General features: G+C 32.3%; 1 protein-coding gene across 7 annotated transcripts in view; it reads right to left on the bottom strand.

Moving 5' to 3' along the window:
- Positions 1-328: 328 nt before the first annotated feature.
- The window catches only part of LOC118203199 (transcription factor unc-3-like), an 87,762-nt gene continuing 68,955 nt past the window's right edge, over positions 329-19,135 (bottom strand). For 6 of the 7 annotated variants that reach the window (XR_015042349.1, XR_015042348.1, XR_015042347.1 and 3 more), the window contains exon 3: positions 12,535-13,423. Coding sequence is in view for 1 of the 7 variants with exons in the window: in XM_085821296.1 (XP_085677422.1) it covers positions 13,408-13,423 (16 nt within the window). In the remaining 6 variants the exon portion in view is untranslated. Of the gene's footprint in view, positions 444-12,534; positions 13,424-19,135 lie in introns of those variants that run through there. The other variant, XR_015042346.1, reaches the window with a different exon arrangement.

The raw sequence follows: 19,135 nt of genomic DNA, 5'->3' as shown, positions 1-19,135 counted from the left end.
ATTATACTTTCAGCAAGATTTTGAGATGATGACAATAATTAAGACACAATAACACGCAGAAAAAATACTAATTCAGAAGTCAAACAACAAAAATCAGCGTTATATTTTCAAAATTTTGAAAGTTGCAAAATTTCAAAAAAAGAATTTTGAAAATATAACTCTGATTTTTGTTGTTTGACTTCTGAATTAGTATGGTGACAATAATTTAAAAAACAGACGTAGTTGAATATGAATGAGCATAGTTTCGAAAGTTGCAGAATATGAACTTTAATTTGGTATTTATTAATATTTCTTTTTATATCTTATTAATAACTTGATAACCTGGTATGTGCAAAAGAAAACGTGTATACGAGCCAGTTTCCCTTAGAAAGTCCTCCACGAAGGCATCCCTCCCTTCAGGCAGATAGCCCTCGTGTGCTTTGCCATAACTGAATAATCCAATCCTCTACAAAAGAAAGTTTATAATTTATACGGACTCCTTCATTGCACGGAAAGTATTTATTTATTTACCATCAGATGAGCAGCTGCACCGCCTTTAAGACATTCAGCTTTTACGCTCAACTGATGGAATCATCTACCAACTGTGTTGTTATGTAAAATACAATAAAATTTTAGAATTTTGATAATTACATAATAAAAATAAAATATCAATAAATAAATATATAAATAATACAATAAATAATAAACATAAATAGATACAATAAATAAAAGTTAAAAATTTAGAATAAGATGTGATGTAGCCGTTCCTCAATAGACACTAATGCCGGCTAGCTTTAAAAGGATTTATTAACAGAGCACACAGGAACGGTTACAAACAAAAGAAATATACATAAAAAATGAAACATTGAGAATAACATAACATAGTAAGCTATCATCATGGCGGCTGGAGGTCGATTGACGTTTTTTCATATCGCCACGAGATGGCGTTTAAATAAAATAGTTCGGTTACAGTCCATGACATGAATAAAATAGTTCAATTACACTTAAATAGGTCTGTTACAAAGATAAATACAATGGTGTTATATATGAAGTCAAATAAAGTATCAGAATTTTGAGAATTATATAATAAAAATTGAAGAAATTAAATATATAAAAACATAATACCTAAAGAAATATGAAAGTAAATGAAACGTAAATAGATAAGTAAATACTTAAGAAGATCATTACAAATTTTGAAAATGAACAACATAATGTATAAGAATAGTAGAGGCTGAGAATGTAAGATATGTAAAGAGTAAAGTATTTCATTATGGAGAATGAAGAGCAGTAATTGAATAAAAGTTGATGAGAAATAGTATTTGAATGAATTAGGATGACCTGAATGAAAAGTTCGTGGAAATTCTTGATAGAGAGTCATTCTTGAGTAAAAGACTTGACTAAAAATCTTGAGTTGAGAATTTATTAATATATTAAGGAGATGGAGTTAGAAAATATCCTTAAATTCTTGATCGAGCTTGAGAGATCTTGAAGGTTTAAATAAAGATAGTCTTGAGTGAAAGCATTAAAATGAGGTAGTAGAAAGAATGGCTTATTAAGTAAGGTAAATGAACAAAGAATAATGATTTCAAGTTCCTTTAAGATTATCGATGTTTGCGGAGATATAATTTATTATATTATGAAGATTATTTCTGAGAATATTACTTTTTAATAACTGTTGAAACCATAACTGAGCAGAAGTTAAATTGTATGCTTTAAGGTGATAATCTTTAGTAATGTTGCAGTGAAAGAGATAATGATCTATTGTGCCTTCATTACCACAGGTACAGAGATTTGTATGCTGAAGTCCGAATCTATGAAGGTATTTTGGAAATGGACCATGAGCTGTTAGGAAAAATGTAATTGAACGGTTGGTAGATATTAATGATCTTGAAGGTTTTGATATGAAAGTAAAAGTTCTTCTGCCGGTAGTTGCTTCCGTCCAGGTTTGCTTCCATAAGTGCATTAATTCTGTTTCTAATTTTGTTTTTAGTAATGATATTGGATATGGAATTGAGTAATTTGGAAGGGAAGAATTGTTTGCAGCCCCTTTTGCTAGTTCGTCTGCGAGCTCGTTACTACTATTACCGATGTGTGCTTTAATCCATTTGAAATGTGGTCTATTATTGTTTTGAAATTGAGAAAGTAGAAAATGGATTTCTTGTACAATAGGCGATCGACTGTGTCCAATTATAGCTTGAATACTAGATGCACTATCAGAGAGAATTAAGGATGGTAAAGAAAGTTCTTTTGCGAAGCATATGGCTTCTTTGATTGCAAAAAGTTCTGCTTGAAAAACTGAGTTGTTATTGTTTAAACGAATATTCCAGTTTTTAATATTTGATTTCCGGCTACTTGCGTTCACAATGAGAAGAAAATCATTTGCGTATGCTTGGATATGGGTATGATTAATATTGTCGTATAGTTTTAAAACTTCGTTTGCTATAAGATTCCAAAACGTAGGGCTTAAGCAAGATCCTTGAGGGCAACCTTTTGATAATTTATAATTTATTACACCGGAATCTGAAGAATATTGTAGAGTTCTATTGCATAGGTAGTCTTTGATAATATGAAGGATATCCTGAGGGCATGATATTATTTCTAGAATTGTTATGATGTCTTTCCAGCGGATAGAATCGAAGGCTGCTTGAATATCTATCGAAATTATTATTGAATGAAGATTCTTTGATTCATTCATCTTTAAGACTTCTTGCATTTTTTGAAAAGCATGATCTGTTGATTTATTTGGTGTGAATCCATACTGATTTTCATGCATGATTTTATTCTTATTTAGATGATATAAAAGTCTTGAAAGGATTAGTTTTTCAAGGAGTTTGCCCAACGTGGGAAGAAGGCATATTGGTCTATAAGTAGAGGGTTTGTGGCTGGTTTATTTTTCTTGAGGAGCAAAACAACTTCTGCATTTTTTAATATATTAGGAAATGTTAAGTTATATCAGCAGGCGTTAATGAATGATATAATAATTTGTTGATAATTATAAAAAATAAGTTTTAAGATGATGTTGTCGATACCATCGGGACCTGGTGCTTTCCTGTTATTTAGTCTTTTGATGATATGTTCCAATTCATCGATCTTTGGAGGGATGATAACTGTTGGTGGATTAGGACGACACGACGTGTAGAAGAACTGTTAGATGCTTCTGTATCTGTGTATGATTCGATCTATATTCATCTTGTGGGAATAGTTTTGATAAAATTTCTAACGCAGCTTGGGAAGAGGAAATTGATTCAGAGAAGCTGTACATTGATAATGAAGGAGGAGTGAAAATTTTATTGTGCGCTATTTTGAAGGCGGAGCCATAAATTTTGGAGGTAGAAGTGCAAAATGTTTTCCAACTATTAATTTTTGATATTCTGATATTTCTTTTATAATGCGCTCTTGCTTTTTGGAAAGCTATTTTATAGTGAGTTCACGGAAAGTATTAGAGACATGTTACTACTCCCCAGAATTCTGTAGTAGCTGAAGTTAAACTTAAATTTGAAGAACCGTGGATATGAGATTCTTTACCGCCGAGTTTCCGGGCATGTAGTTTTAAAACGTAATGAGCTGACTAAATCGCAATAGCTTATCGCTATGCAAAAGTCTCTGAGTACTAATAATAAAATAATTAATTTCTCCGTGATCGCACTGGTATAAATTATATATCCAGATATGCGTAGAGATATTAGCTATCCAATTAAACCTCTCCCTTTCCACCAAACCAACCACACGAGAGGACTTTCGGTTTGCTGCATATTTAGATTGCTGCCAAGCCGCACTGACACTATACATTTGCTGCCTTCTCCAAGATTCGAGCCCGGGCCCTTTGGCACGGCAATCAGAGACAGTAACCACTATACAGGTTGGGCGGCAATAAATATAGAGTTACAAAAGATTATTAGAAATCTGTTGAATGTGAAGTTATTTGTAATCTTTAAAAACTGTAACAATAGGGTTCATATTTGTAGCATCATGAACCAAAAATAATGTTTTACTTTCTTACAAATATGTATGATTGATTTTAATAGCTTTTTGTGCATACATTGACAATCGTCCATGCCTTCTCCGGGATTCGAACCCAGGCTCTTCGGTACAGTCAGCAACACTAGCCACAATGCAGGTTGGGTAGCTTACTCAGGTGTAAAAACTAATCATCAGTGCCGTTCATACCTGTGGAAACGGGTTTAAGCAGTAGCCAGTCAGTGAAGATATTGTTGCGCAGGTACGACTGCGCGGGCGACTCTGCGAAATCGTAGACCGAAACTCAGTTCACGTGTTCGTTGTGAGTGGTCGGTTCTTAACCACGTTGGCACCCATTCCATGCCTGAAATGTCTCTTGATGAACCTCTCTAGAGCAAGAAATCTGCTTAGTAACCAGTGGACTGCTTCGTCTGACCAGGCCAGCCTTATCCTCTCAGAGCAAGGAGCTCTGCGGCTGAAGGTCCAGCAGACTTCCTAATTCGATTCCTAGAATGAGTTCATCCAGAACATATTCTCTGACTTCAACAAACGAAAGATAAGTGAAAATGACTCTACTTGAATATGTAGTTTTACTTAATCTTAATTTAAAAGTAAATTGTGCTCAAAGTAGCTCTCAAGTAAATTGTTCTCAAAAATTTTCTTTCAATCGTTGCCTTGATCAAGGATAATCTTATTTTAGCACTTTATAGAGCAAGACGTCCTTTAACTTAATTATTTTGTATTGTAAGAATATATTAAGTTTAAAAATGAGAACAAGATGTTCATTTTTAGTCTGAGAGACTGACTTCAGGAAACGTTAGCGTGTTTTCTCTTAAATGAATCAGCAAATTTGTTAATCTTTTAAAGAATTTTATTTAACATATATGATTTGAAATGGTTCTCAGAAAATTCACTTAAACTGATTGTAAATGCAAGTTTTTATGAAATGTGTGTTAAAACAAAGTATTTTTGTGATACTAATACATGTGTAAGAGTCCAGCTAATAGTAGAAATTAAGTTAAAAATAAAAACTAGTTTGAGAACGCATGAAGTTAAAATTAGGCTTCGTAATTGCCAGAATATATTCAGTTTAAAAATGAGAACGAGATATTCCGTTTTAGTCCAAGAAACAGAGCTAAAACTTTGGAGTGCTTCTAATTAAATGAAGCAAATTCGTTATTCTTTAAATGAATGAAATTTATTGAATGTAAACCATTTAAAATTGTTTACCGGAAATTCGATTAAAGTGATTGTAAATGTAAAAGGTTTTGTGGAACATGTGTTTAAGTATTTTTGCGATGCTAGTAAAAACAGAAATATGGTTGTATGTGTGAAAGAGTTAAAAGTCAAGTTAACAGAATTTAAGTTAAAAATAAAAGCTAGCTTCAGATTGAATGAAATTTAAAGTTAGTTTTTTGTAATTATCAAAATTAATTAAGTTTAAAAATGAGAACGATTTGTTCATCTGAGAGGCTGAGTTTAGGAAACTTTGGAGTGCTTCCAATTAAGTGAAGCAAATTCGTTACTCTTTATTTTATTATAAAAGAATTTTATTGAATGTAAACAATTTAAAATTGTTTTCAGGAAATTCAGTTAAAGTTATTGTAAACCTAAAAGTATTTTTGTAACTGCTTGTAAAACAGGAATGAGTGTGTATGTATGAAAGTCAAGCTAGTAGTAGATTTTACGTAAAAAACGAAAATTACTTTGAGAAAGCCATGACATTTTAAGGTAGGCTTACCAGCGAATGCTAAGTTAATTTTTCACTTAGCGCCTGAGGGCTGAGAATTGAATGTAGGGTGTATTTTTGAGGTGTGGTATGTGAAAATTCTAACATGCAGGTTGTTTGAAGCAGCAACTCTTTATATGAACACATGCTGTTCAGTAGAAAACAGTTTGCTTCAGCAAGACCTCGCAGGGGGGGGGGAGATTTCAAAGTTGGAAAGAAAGTGGTGATTAAACCCATATGATGTCAAATGAAAGTACACTGAAACCTGTTTTTGTGCGGTCTTTGTTTGTGCGATTTTTTTATTTGTGCAATTTTTTGCCCGGTATATAAAAATTTCAGTCAAATTGGAACGTAATTGACGAAGTTACCAATTAAAAAAATAGTAAGTTTGATCGGCCATTTAGTTTGTTTCGACTTGCCATGGCATAGTGGTAAAGGGGGTCGCGGACTGCGATACCGAAGGTCCCGGTTTGGAATCCCGGAGAAGGCATGAGTGTAAAAATTCTGTTCCTTTATAGGAGGTAACGGTACCCACCTATTAGGTGCGTTATTATAATCTTTATTTAATAATTAAAATTTTTATTTTAAATTGTTAAAGTGAGTTTTTTTCCTATGTTGATATTCTTTACCGAACTTGCTACAAATGCCGATAGTTTAGGAATCTTTCTAAGAAAGGAGGCGCTCACGCATGCTAAGTAACTTCTAGATTTTCATCCTTAAAAACCCTACTTATCGCCACAAGTCATGTTTACATCCACCTGTTGCTTTGCCAACTGGCCAACTTTGCCAACAACACTGGGAGAAATTGAATCTATTCATTTTCTCATCCCCTCTACGCGCTTTTGAACAAGATGCGTGTGAAGGTATGAGACAGACCCCGGGTGTAACTTCACCCGTAGTTTGTAAAAAACAATGTATTAATTCATGAGGAATTTGGCAAAGCACAATTTCATGTCTACTTGCACAATTGGCACACAATTGTTATAAATGTTAGGAAATCAAATAACATTCTTATCTGTAATTAAAAATAATAAGAAATGTTACAAAATTTGTATAGGCGTTTGCCCGGAAGTACTATTAATTTCGTTTTGGCATTTTGCGTCGAAAACTTTAAATGTCCGTTTCACTTTTCAAATTGTTGCCACCCAATTTTATCGCCCTGTGTTATATTTAAAGAAATTAAATGATAAAGTATCTGCAGAAATGTATGTAAGTTTCTCGCATTGTGATAAAACGACTGTACCTAGAGCCATCCAATTCTAAATAACGTAATCTTCTCGAATATGGGCATCTGGAAGCCCTAATTTGGAATTTGTTTTATTATCGATTTCATATTTTGTATCACTTTAACGAATTTTTGATTAACAAACTCAACGATTTAAAAACGAGCAGTGGCAACACTATGCGAAAACAATATCTTCAACGCGCGAGACTTTGTATCGGAAATTCTAAAGATATGCTCTTTTTTTAATTATTTAGCGATATTACTGTTAAATTGAATTTTATGGTTTAAGTGCGAAAAACATGTTTAATAAATAAAGGTAACACATGAATCATTAAGAAAACGCCCCTTTGGGCGTAATATAAAATCTTAAAGGTTTCAGTTTTTATTATTTTATTGTTTTAATATATTGTAAATGTTGACTAAAACTGTTCCAATTGCTTGTGTAACTATGTGCTTTTATTTGTATTTAAAGAACTTTTAGCAGTAACTTTTGTCATCAGGTTATCAACACCTGTTAGATTTTATGTGCGGGACAGTTACGCTATATTTCATTTAATCCTCATCAGTAATTATTCGAACCATACACTATTTCGTAATAATCGATCAGTTTCGAAGGGGTTGGACTCCGAGTCCTCCAGTGCTAACACCACTTCTGAGATCTGAATTAATATTCTTCTGAATCTGATCTTCTGAGATCTAAAAATCAATATTTTATTGCATTTAAACTCCAGTGCTAACACAATACAAATTGGATGCAATTTCCTGTGTGTTTATTTTAGTCAAGAAAGTCAGCAGGGTGGCATCTTAAAATATAATGATTCCCAGTGGTGTTTTTTTATTACGGCAAAGCACTCTAGCGCTTTGCCGTAACTCTGGCTAAGGGAAGGGATGCTTTCGAGGAGGACTTTCTAAGGGAAACTGGCTCCGTATACACATTACAGATGGGGAAAACACGCATGCAGCAAGTCCGTTCGCCTAGAATCGAGTCTAGGTCGGAACTCCCAGTATTCAGCGACTTAACCGCTCGGCCACTGATAGACCTTGTTGACCCTCAACAAAAGCATAGTAGGGTGAGATAAATATCAAACAACTCGCAAATTTCTCTTTTGGGAAAATTAAAGAAGAGCAAAGCATTTGAGACTCTTGCATTGACAGTTCGTTTTTAACTTATCTAAAAGAATTATGTAAAAATTATATTATAGAAGGTTATTAAATACCTTCGACAGGCCACGAAGGCCAAAGTAATTGAATCGTACTTTTGAATTGCTTCGTTTGCAGTTTGATGGTGCTACGAATTTTTAAGAGCACATCCAAAAGCAAATTTAACAAACATCATAACTAAATTCAGTCCCATAATGACTAATGGGGTGTGCATCAAATCTTTAAATACACTATTAAGCTTATGAGTAAGTAATTGTGCTAGCACAATCACAAAGAATTACAAGCTATTGTGACAATGGATTCTTTATTAAGAAGAAAGGAATATACCTCAGCTCGAGAAGAACCAAATAAGTTGAAAACTCCAGAAATATTTAAAAGGAATTGAGAATTAAAATGTAATTCAGAATTGCAATTTTACTGTTATCTACAATATGTCTTCAAAAATGTTAACTGCCAAATCTTCGAAACTACAGGAAAAGAAATCGGATGCGGAAACCACATGGCTTTCTTATACAGAATATTAAATTATAAGCAGTTTTTTCTGCATTTCATTTAAACTTACTTCTTCGAGTTATACATTTTTTATAAAAAATATATGTTATTGGAATTTAGCAAATATTCTAGAAAATGCTAATCCATTGGAAAAAATCTTTTCCATGATAAAGTAAATTTTTAAAAACGTCAGAAAAAATAGCAGTTAAAATTAATAACAAAACAAGAAGAATAAATCTTCAATCATATCAATATTTTTAATGTACAGCATTTAGAAACAACTTAGTAAAATACATATGAAAATTAAATAATGTGCAAGAAACTAAAACTGGTAAATTTGAGAACGAACATCCTCAGAATGTTTGACAACTGAAGTCCTCCGGACAATGCAGTATGAATGTCCTCAGGATGTGAAATTGGTGAAGTCGTCAGGACATCCGAGAATCAACATCTTCAGGACATCCTCTCATATCCCAGGACATAGCGACTTAAATAAGACATCCTCAGGATGTTAAATTACGATGTCCTCAGGACATCTGAGAATCAACATACTCAGGACATCCTAATTATGTCCCGGGATATTTCGACTTAAATAGGACATCCTGAGGATGTTTTGTGTTACGGGGGTATATTTCTGATTCAATTAAATCGGTTTTAACTTCGCGGCGAGGCAGAAATACAAAAAAAAAAAAAAAAAAAAAAAAAAAAAAAAAAAAATTCTTTAGAAACTCAAAGATAGACAAAAACATAAAACGCCAATTCATTTAAAACAAAAAAAAATTTACAATTAAAATTAGAGTTCAGTTTCTACACAAAAACAAGCAATTCGGCCAGCAGGCAGATTTTCGGTGCAGAAAACTAAGTTTCCTTTTGGTCCCACTCGACAAAAAGACAGTGAAGGTGCAGAAAGATTTAATTCTGGTTGCAATTTGATTTAATTCTGGTTTAATTAATCTAATAGGTGCAGAAAGATTCTGCTAAGTTTCAAATGTAAACAAATATGGCTGCTATGTTAATCAAAAATCAGGCGTAGCTGCACTTAAACAATTTTTAAGTTGTTGATGATTCTACAACGATGGCATGCAGAGTACATAAAAGGCATAAAAACCTTAACCGAATGATAAGAACAGCATAACCATTTTCCATGATTAAGTAAATATTCGCGATTTACTATCATATAAGAATAAACGGAGCTCAGGGAGCCGAGTAACAGTGTACAACTACTCGCTTTTGAGTTATGCGAGATACATACATACAAACGAACGTACAGACGCCACGAAAAAAATTCTGATCTGAATCTATTTTGGATCAACTTTATAATTGGTTTGAGGAAAAAAAAGCCCTTTGTGTCTTTACGTAGAGATGTCACGCAAAAACATAGTTAAATTGCATTCGATAGCGGTCAAAATTGATATTTTCGTTGAAATATGATACCCGGAATTTTTTGTACTTCCTTTACTTCGTACAAGGAAGTAACATTCAGTGGCGGTTAGAATATTAAACAAAACATTGCTATATTGATAAATAATAGTAAATGGGAATCAGAGTTCTTTGAAAATTAAACTGAAGCAAATTTTCTATTTCTGTAATATTATTATTGTGAATTATTTAAACCAGCGGTTCTCAACCTTTCGACTAACAAGTACCATGTAAATAAATACTGAAAAACGTAAGTACCACCGCTACATTTTACAATGATTTTTTTCAGTTTCTCAACAGAAATATTAAAAATGAATATATTTTGCCATTTGCACAACCTATTGGCTGTTTGTATTAAATACGCATATATAAAAAATATATTAGGTTAAAAATGGGTTACAATTTTTACTATCAAAATTTAAGTTGTAATACTTTAATTCTAAAATTGAGTGCGAAATTTGGGTCCGTTTAAGGAAGACAAATTTCCTTGTGTCTGGTCTTACTTCACTTAGTTTTAACAGGAAATTAGGATCCACTTTTAATTTTGTTTCGCATTTAATTTTTAAATATAACATGGATGAAAATCATTGTTCACACAAATAGGTTTGTGCAAAAAGGGAATAAAAAATTAATAGCTTTATTTGAATTGCCTTTAAAGTTATTTTTCGGTTCAGATAAAAGTTAACCAGTGCATTATTTTTGAAATCTTCAGTTAGAGTTCGATCACAGGAAACTTCTATCAATTTTTCTTTTTCTTCACGAGATTTTTGAATTTAATAGTTTAAAATACTTTTTTTTTGCGTACCATCTATGTTTCTCTTGCGTACCACCGGTTAGAGCACCTGATTTAAACTATTAAAAATTTTGATTAATTAATGAATGCTGCCTTCTTTACTGGCAAATAAGGAAATAAATTAGAACTTATTTTGGTTTTAATAATCTTGATAGCTCAATAAATCTTGAAGTGTAAAATAAAAAAAATGGGAGAAGAAAAAATTTTAGAAGAAAAAAATTAGGTTTGGGAAGAAAAATGAAAAGGAAATTTAAAGTTATTTTCAATGGAAAAGATAAAAGTAAAGTTCTATTTGTGAAAAAAACAAAAGAAAAAAATTGAACTTGCGAAAAAAAATCTTAACTTTTGCAAAATAAATAAATTGTAAATTTAAAAACTCTTCTTACTTTCTTGTACGAAGTAAAAAGGAAGTGAAGGAAAAAAGGAAATTCCGGGTAATCGCGAAAATTTTCAGGCAGCATATTTCAACGAAAATATCCCATTTTGACCTCTTTCAAATGCAATTTAACGATGTATTTCCGTGATATCTGTATGTAAGGACAGAATAAAACACTCCAAAAAAATTATAAAACTGCTTTAAAACCTCCAAAAAAATTATAAAACTGCTTTAAAATGAATTCTGAAGAGAATTTTTCGTGTCGTCTCTACAAACGTATGTACGTATCTCGCATAACTCAAAATCGAGTAGCCTCAGAACGTTGAAATTTTGTATATAGGACTGCTATAACATGTAGATGTTCATCTCATATTTTGGTTGCAATCGGCCTCTCCAAACGTATATAAATATATTTATATATATGTCCACTCTGTTACCCGGCTCATTGATCTCAGTTTCTTTACTCTTATATGTTTGTAAATTGTACATTTTTTGCTTTAAAAATGATTGAATTATGTTGTTCTTATCTTCCGGTTAAGGTTTTTATGCCTTTAGTAAATCTGTATACAATATTTTTAGAATTATCAACAATTTTAAAATTGTTTAAGTGCCGCTAAGCCTAATAATGTTTTTGATGGCGGCTATTGCTCTTGTTTACATTTGAAACAGCAAGATAGCGGATTTGTTGCCAATGTAGAGAAACTTAGCTTCGCAACAACAAAGATAACGCCTTCATTTATTATTGCCAATTAAATCATACTTAATCCATTTTGGAATTTTTTCGAGGAAATAAGTGTTTAAGATTTACTTCGTAATTTTTAATACAGATATTTTGAGTTTTTATGTATGTTTGCCTTGTCGCGAAGTGAAAACTGAATTAATTGAATGAGAAATAGTCAATCGTCTGTGAAAAACTGTTTCTTTTTTGTTTTCTTTGCTTAATTTCTTTTATACATAGTTCTAGCTTTATTGTAGTATTTGAATAGAACATGTGGGAACGATTAGATAATTCTTTAAATGATATAAATTTTGTGCATTCTGAGTTATAATATGAACGAAATATAATACTGTTAAATAAACCTAGCGCCAGAGTGTCGCTATGGTAAACAAAGTGAATTTTAAAGAATGCATTTATTCTATTGTGGTTTATGCGCTGTCGGCGAAGTAGGTTTAATTCAATCTAATAAGTTTAAATGAAATGCAAGAAAAAATGCGCATAATTTAATATTCCGTACAAGGAAGTCATCACGTACAAGGAAGTACACATCAGATTTTTTTTTAAAACAAAAAGCGAAGATAAAAAGTTAAACTTCAAAAATAACTTTAATTTTTGTCATTAAAGTAAAAATGTGAAAAGGAAAAAATATGTAAAATTTTAAAAATGAAAAGAATGTAAGAAATAAGTTTACTTATGAGTTTTAGATAACAAAAACACATTTACTTCGAATAAAACTGTATGTACGAACCGAAACTGCCACGGATATATCACAGATATATTTAGTTAGCACAGGTACAAACATATTACACTACGCTTTCTTCTATATCGCTCTCTTTCACTGTCTGAAGTGGCCCGACAGTTGATTCTTGTCTTTTGAGCTCAGAAACTTGAGCATGCAAACTTGTGGTAAAAAAGGTTTGTTAACCATTCCTTCAAAGACTCCTTTGAGAGGTCAAACTTGTCTGCAGACCACGACCTCTTCCATTAAGGATTTTTTTTCTTTTTTTTTTTTTTTTCTTTTTTTTAAATTTTCTCAAGTTTTCAACCTGCTTCCTCTTTGCATAAATAAGACGTTTGTACGCATCGTCTGCAGCTGTCAGTGATGCTACTTTGATATTAGGTTTGTAATTACTAGAAAGTCTTCTTGGTGCTTCAGAAGAGTCAAAACCATTCATCTGAACTCTCCAGGATGTCTGGGTTTGAATCATCAAAGGCCATATTAAAACCCCATTCATTCCCATCCCATGGTTCTGACTGCGAAGCGTCGCGTGTTGCAACGACAGCCGATGGATTTAGACGTTTTGGTATGCGGGGACTGTCTTGTGATATCCAAAGAAATACGATTTTCCAGGAACAGAGTCGTTAGGTAAAGGTACGCCGTCGTCTACAGAGCGGTAGATTTGAGCTGGAGTCGTCCGATGGGAGAATTCTGTTTTGGGACTTTGTCTTCTATTTTCTGATTCACGTATATTGAAAAGCGGAGGTGGAACTATCATTCCGCGAGCTACGTTCCGTCTCTTACCAGATGATGGATCGTGGCTAATTAGCCAATAGGTCTTCATTTCCGCTTTGCCCTGAAAATGAAATTTATTTTAAAGAAAATTTAATTTAAAGATAAAACACAAAGAATGCTACGAGAACTCGGAATGTAACGAACTAATAAATAAAATAGAATAAATTTTACATAAGAATTGAAAAAAAAAAAAAAATCTGAAAGGTTTCGGATTTTAAATTACGTTGAAAGGGGCGTTTTTCTAATATTTTGTGTTACCTTTATTTATCATGTTCTTCGCACTTAAATCATAAAATTCAGTTCAACAGCAATATCGCAAAATAATTTTAAAATGAGCATATCTTTAGAATTTTCGATACACAGTCTCGCGCGTTGAAGATAAAAATGTTCTTTTTGTACAACGATGCCATTGCTCGCTTTGAAACCCTCGAGTTTGTTAATCAAAAATATTTTGTAAAAAAACGTTTTACAAAATATGAAGTCGATAATAAAACAAATTCCAAATTTGGACTTCCACATGCCCATATTCGTTGGAGGATTACGTTATTCAAAATTGGACGGCTCTAGGTAACGTTGTTTATCACAATGCGAGAAATGCATTATTTAATTTCTTTAAGTATAATACAGGGCTCTAATATTTCGTGGCAAGAATTTAAAAAGTGAAACAGCGCTTTTAGTGAATCGACACAAAATGCCGAAAAGAAATTAATAATCCTTCTGTGCAAATTCTTCCTTTGGACTAATAATAAATCAGTTTCTATAATTGACTTGATTATCTTAGAACAGTAGACTGCGGTTCATATTATCGAGGTTAATGATATAATTCGGATGTTGTTATAGAATCGCCCAAGTCCTGCTCGTTAACACAGAAAATACTTCGTTTGTTGTGATCAACAGGTCGGTGACCGTGATCAAAGTGTGGAATATATTTTTTAAATTGAAATAAAATCGCTAAAAATATGAGCAAACAGATTATAAAATTTGTCAAGTGCCAGAAAAATGTCGCTTAGGAAGCGGTCAATCATTTAAGATTGGGCCAAAACAAAAAATCTGAGTTTGATATAGATTTTCAATTTGTTCTGCGATGTTTCTATCTGACTTTTTAAAGTATTTTAATCGGGCACGAGAAAGTTATGATAATGTCTGTTTTCTCGATTTCTGGAAAGCAAAAGAGTAAAATTACGTTTACAGCTAATACAGTAGTCAATTACAATTTCCGACGTAGCTTTCTTTAAAAATATGTTTCGTTCTGCATTGCACTGGAATGTAAACCAATTTAATTAGAATTCTACTAAAAACATCTAACTAAATACAAAATCTGTAACAATACACTTACGCCAAACTAAGATTGCATTTTCTGCCTAATTTTACATTGGCATGTTCTATTCAAGTGAGGAATGCTCTCTGAATATTAAGAGAACGTTTACTGTCACGGGATACGGAATCGGTCAAGTGATTTCAAGAAATATTATGCGCCGTTCATAAATAAACTTTTGCATTAAACTTTGAAAATACGATTAAATACATTATGAACGGTTCCGAAGCAAACTTCTGCATTTCCTAATTAAAATTCTTTGAAACTTCCTGTTTACATGTTTCTTGTTTAATCTAATTAAATTAGCTTATTTTAGTGCTATTTTGAAGCTCATTTTAATGTTAGTAAAATAGGGTGGACAAACATTACTGCATTGCAATTGTAATAATTTATTTTATTAAGAACTTTATTGGAATAGCAGACGATGCTTTATACAGTAAAAACTTAACAGCAAAGTACATTTTCTCAAGGTATACGAATTATGTAGTTAGTTATAAAAATTTCTTCAGAGGTTCATAAAATTTAACGAAAAAACTATCACAGACTTTGGGATGATTCGGCCGATTTCACTACACGAAGTCACGTTTGCACTACGCACAATGACCCACGATATGACTCAGAAAACTCCTGCTGAATTAATTTTAGGAAGAAAGTCTATAGACCTTTTTTTACTTCCTTGTACGAAGTAAAAAGGAAGTATTGTAATCGCGAAAAGTTTCAGGCAGCATATTTCAACGAAAATATCCATTTTGACCACTATCGAATGCAATTTAACGATGTTTTTGCGTGACATCTGTTCGTAAGGACAGAATAAGACTCTTTTCCTTCAAAAAAATTATAAAACTGCTTTAAAATGAATTCTGAAGAGAATTTTTCGTGGCGTCTCTACAAACGTATGTACGTATCTCGCATAACTCAAAAATGAGTAGCCTCAGAAAGTTGAAATTTTGTATATAGGACTGCTATAACATGTAGATGTGCACCTCGTATTTTGGTTGCAATCGGCCGCACCAAACGTATATAAATATATTTATATATATATATATCCACTCTATTACCTGGCTCAGTGATCTCAGTTTCTTTACTCTTATATGTTTGTAAATTGTACATTTTTTGATTTAAAAATGATTGAATTATGTTGTTTTTATCTTCCGGTTAAGGATTTTATGCCTTTAGTAAATTTGTGTGCAATATTTTTAGAATTATGAGCAATTTTAAAGTTGTTTAATTGCCGGTAAGCCTGTTTTTAATGGCTGCCATTGATGTTTATATTTGAAACGGGAGACTAGTGGATTTGTTGCCAATCTAGAGAAACTTAGTTTCGCAACAACAAAGATAGCGCATTCATTTATTATTGCCAATTAAATCATGCTTAATTCTTTCTGGAATTTTTTCGAGGAAATAAGCGTTTGAGATTTACTTCGTAATTTTTAATATAGATATTTTGAGTTTTTATGTATTTTTGCCTTCTCGCGAAGTGAGAACTGAATTAATTAAATGAGAAATATTCAATCGTCTGTGGAAAACTGTTTTTTTTTGTTTTGTTTGCTTAATTTCTTTTATACATAGTTCTAGCTTTATTATAGTATTTGAATAGAACATGTGGCAACGATTAGATAATTCTTTAAATGATATACATTATGTGCATTCTGAGTTATAATATGAATGAAATATAATTCTGTTAAGTAAACCTAGCGCCAGAGTGTCGCTATGGTAAACAAAGTGAATTTTAAAGAATGCATTTGTTCTATTGTGGTTTATGCGCTGTCGGCGAAGTAGGTTTAATTCAATCTAATAAGTTTAAATAAAATACGTATAATTTAATATTCCGTACAAGGAAGTCATGTGGTGTACACATCAGATTTCTTATATCATAAAAACTTAAAACAATTTTCATTAAAAATTGTAAAATACAAAAAAAAAAAAAAAAAAAAAAAAAAAAAAAACGTAAAATACCAAAATGCAATTAAAAAAACGGTTTGAAAAAACAATTTTTACAATTAAAATTATAGTAGCTAAGCAAAAATAAGCCACCACACATGAAGATAAATTTTTCGTTGCACAAAACTGAAAGTTTACTTTGGTCCCAGCTGGAAGAAAGGCACCCAATTTGGTGTGCAAACTGACTTAACTAACTATTCTACTAAGAGTTTCAAATGTAAACAAATGGTCGCTTTATTAGTTCTCCAAGTTTTAGTTTGTTGATAATTCTACAACAATTGCGTTCAGATTAACTAAAGGCATAAAAACCTTAACTTGAAGTTATTCATTTTTAAAACAAAAAATGCGATACACTATTTTTCGTGCAAAAGTGTGCCTGCTCCCGAGTTTCACATGTCAGATATCAAAAATGAATCCATTAAATCTTCTGATTTCGTAGGAAGTAAGTAAAAGTACAATTATGATAAAAGGGGAAGGGAAGGAAATTTTAAAATTGAGACAGAACGTAGTAAAAAGTAAGTATCGTATTAGCAAAAAATTTCAGGCATCATATTTCAACGCAAATATCCATTTTCACCGCTATCGAATCCAATTTAACGATGTTTCTGCTTGACATCTGTACGTAAGGAGTCTCCCCCCAAAATTTAAAAACTTATTTAAAATGAGTTCTGAAGAGAATTTTTCGTTGCGTCTGTGCGAACGTATGTACGTACGTATCTCGCATAACTCAGAAACGAGTAGCCTCAGAACGTTAAAATTTTGTATATAGGACTGCTATAAAATGTAGATGTGCACCTCGTATTTTGGTTGCAATCGGCTGCACCAAAAGTATATAAATATATGTATATATATATATCCACTCTGTTACTCGGCTCAGTGATCTCGGTTTCTTTATTCTTACATGTTTGTAAATTGTGCATTTTTTGCTTTAAAATATCGCTGTTGTTTTAAAAACAGATGTTCGATTTAAAAAATCGTTGTCGCAAAAACTGTTTTAAAATTTTTTGCTTTAGTAAATCTGTATACAATATTTTTAGAATTATCAACAATTTAAAAGGTGTTTAAGTGTCGCTAAGCCTAATAATTTTTTTCATGGCGGCCATTGCTTGTTTACATTTGAAAGAGCAGAATAGTAGATTTGTTGCCAATCTAGAGAAAGTAAGCTTTGCAATAACGCCTTCTTTTACTATTGCGAATTAAATCATGTTCATTCTGGAAATCATGAAATCATTCATGAAATCATTCTGGAATTTATTCGAGGAAATAAGTGTTTAAGATTTACTTCAGAATTTTCAATACAGGCATCTTGAGTTTTAATGTATTTTTGCCTTGTCGCGAAGTGAGAACTGAATTAATTGAATAAAAAATACTCGATCGTCTGTGAAAAGTTGTTTCTTTTTTGTTGTTGTTCTTTGCTTAATTTCTTTTATACATCGTTTTAGATTTATTATAGTATTTGAATGGGGCAACGATTAGATAATTCTTAAGATGATATAAATTTTGTGTATTCTGAGTTAAAAAATGAAAGAAATGTAACGCTGTTAAGTGAACCTACGGCCAGAGTGTCGCTATGGTAAACAAATATAGTGAATTTTAAAGAGTGCATTTATTCTGTTGTGGTTCACGCGATATCGACAAAGTAGATTTAATTCAATCCAATAATTTTAAATGAAATGCAAGAAAAAATGGGTATAATTTAATATTCTGTACAGGGAAGTCATGTGATGTCACAACAGATATTTTTATTTAATACATTAAGTGTCAAAATTTATCGTTTAATCTTAGAAAATCGTTTCAATATTAGGTATCATAAATATTGAATCAATTAAAATAATTACTGTGTAATCGACATATTATACATACAACAATTAGAACAAAACAATTAGAAGTTAAAAAAAGCTTTTTGTGTAGTTTTTAACCGTTTATGAGACATATTAGATCTTCCGCGTGATGTTTATTATATCATCTGGCCCACCAGCGGCCGAGCGGTAAAGTCGCTGAACACTGGTAGTTCGGTTCGAGGTTCGAGCCCCGCGAACGGGCTGGCTGCATGGGTGTTTTCGTGGTTTTCCTCATGTGTAACGTGTATACGAGCCAGTTTCCCTTAGAAAGTCCTCCACGAAGGCACCCCCCTTTAGGCAGATAACACACTGCTTTGCCGTAATTAAATACACCACTTATTATATCATCTGTAATATACATTGTATATATACATTGTAACATCCACATATTATACACATTGTAATATCTGTAATAAATTCTCACACACTCTCACACGCTCTCACACGCTCTCACACGCTCTCACACACTCTCACACACTCTCACACACTCTCACACTCTCACACACTCTCACACTCTCACACACTCTCTCACACTCACACACACTCACACACACACCCTCACACACTCTCACACACTCAAACATCATCACACACTCACACCCTCACACACACTCACACTCACACACACACACCCTCACACACTCACACCCTCACCCTCACACACACATACTCACAC

Source organism: Stegodyphus dumicola, chromosome 7 (genome assembly GCF_044657685.1).
Source record: "Stegodyphus dumicola isolate Sdum_Otavi_A_Nest chromosome 7, ASM4465768v1".
Taxonomy (NCBI): domain Eukaryota; kingdom Metazoa; phylum Arthropoda; class Arachnida; order Araneae; family Eresidae; genus Stegodyphus; species Stegodyphus dumicola.
The sequence above is the reverse complement of the archived record's forward strand: the minus strand, read 5'-3'. Positions and strand labels throughout refer to the sequence as shown.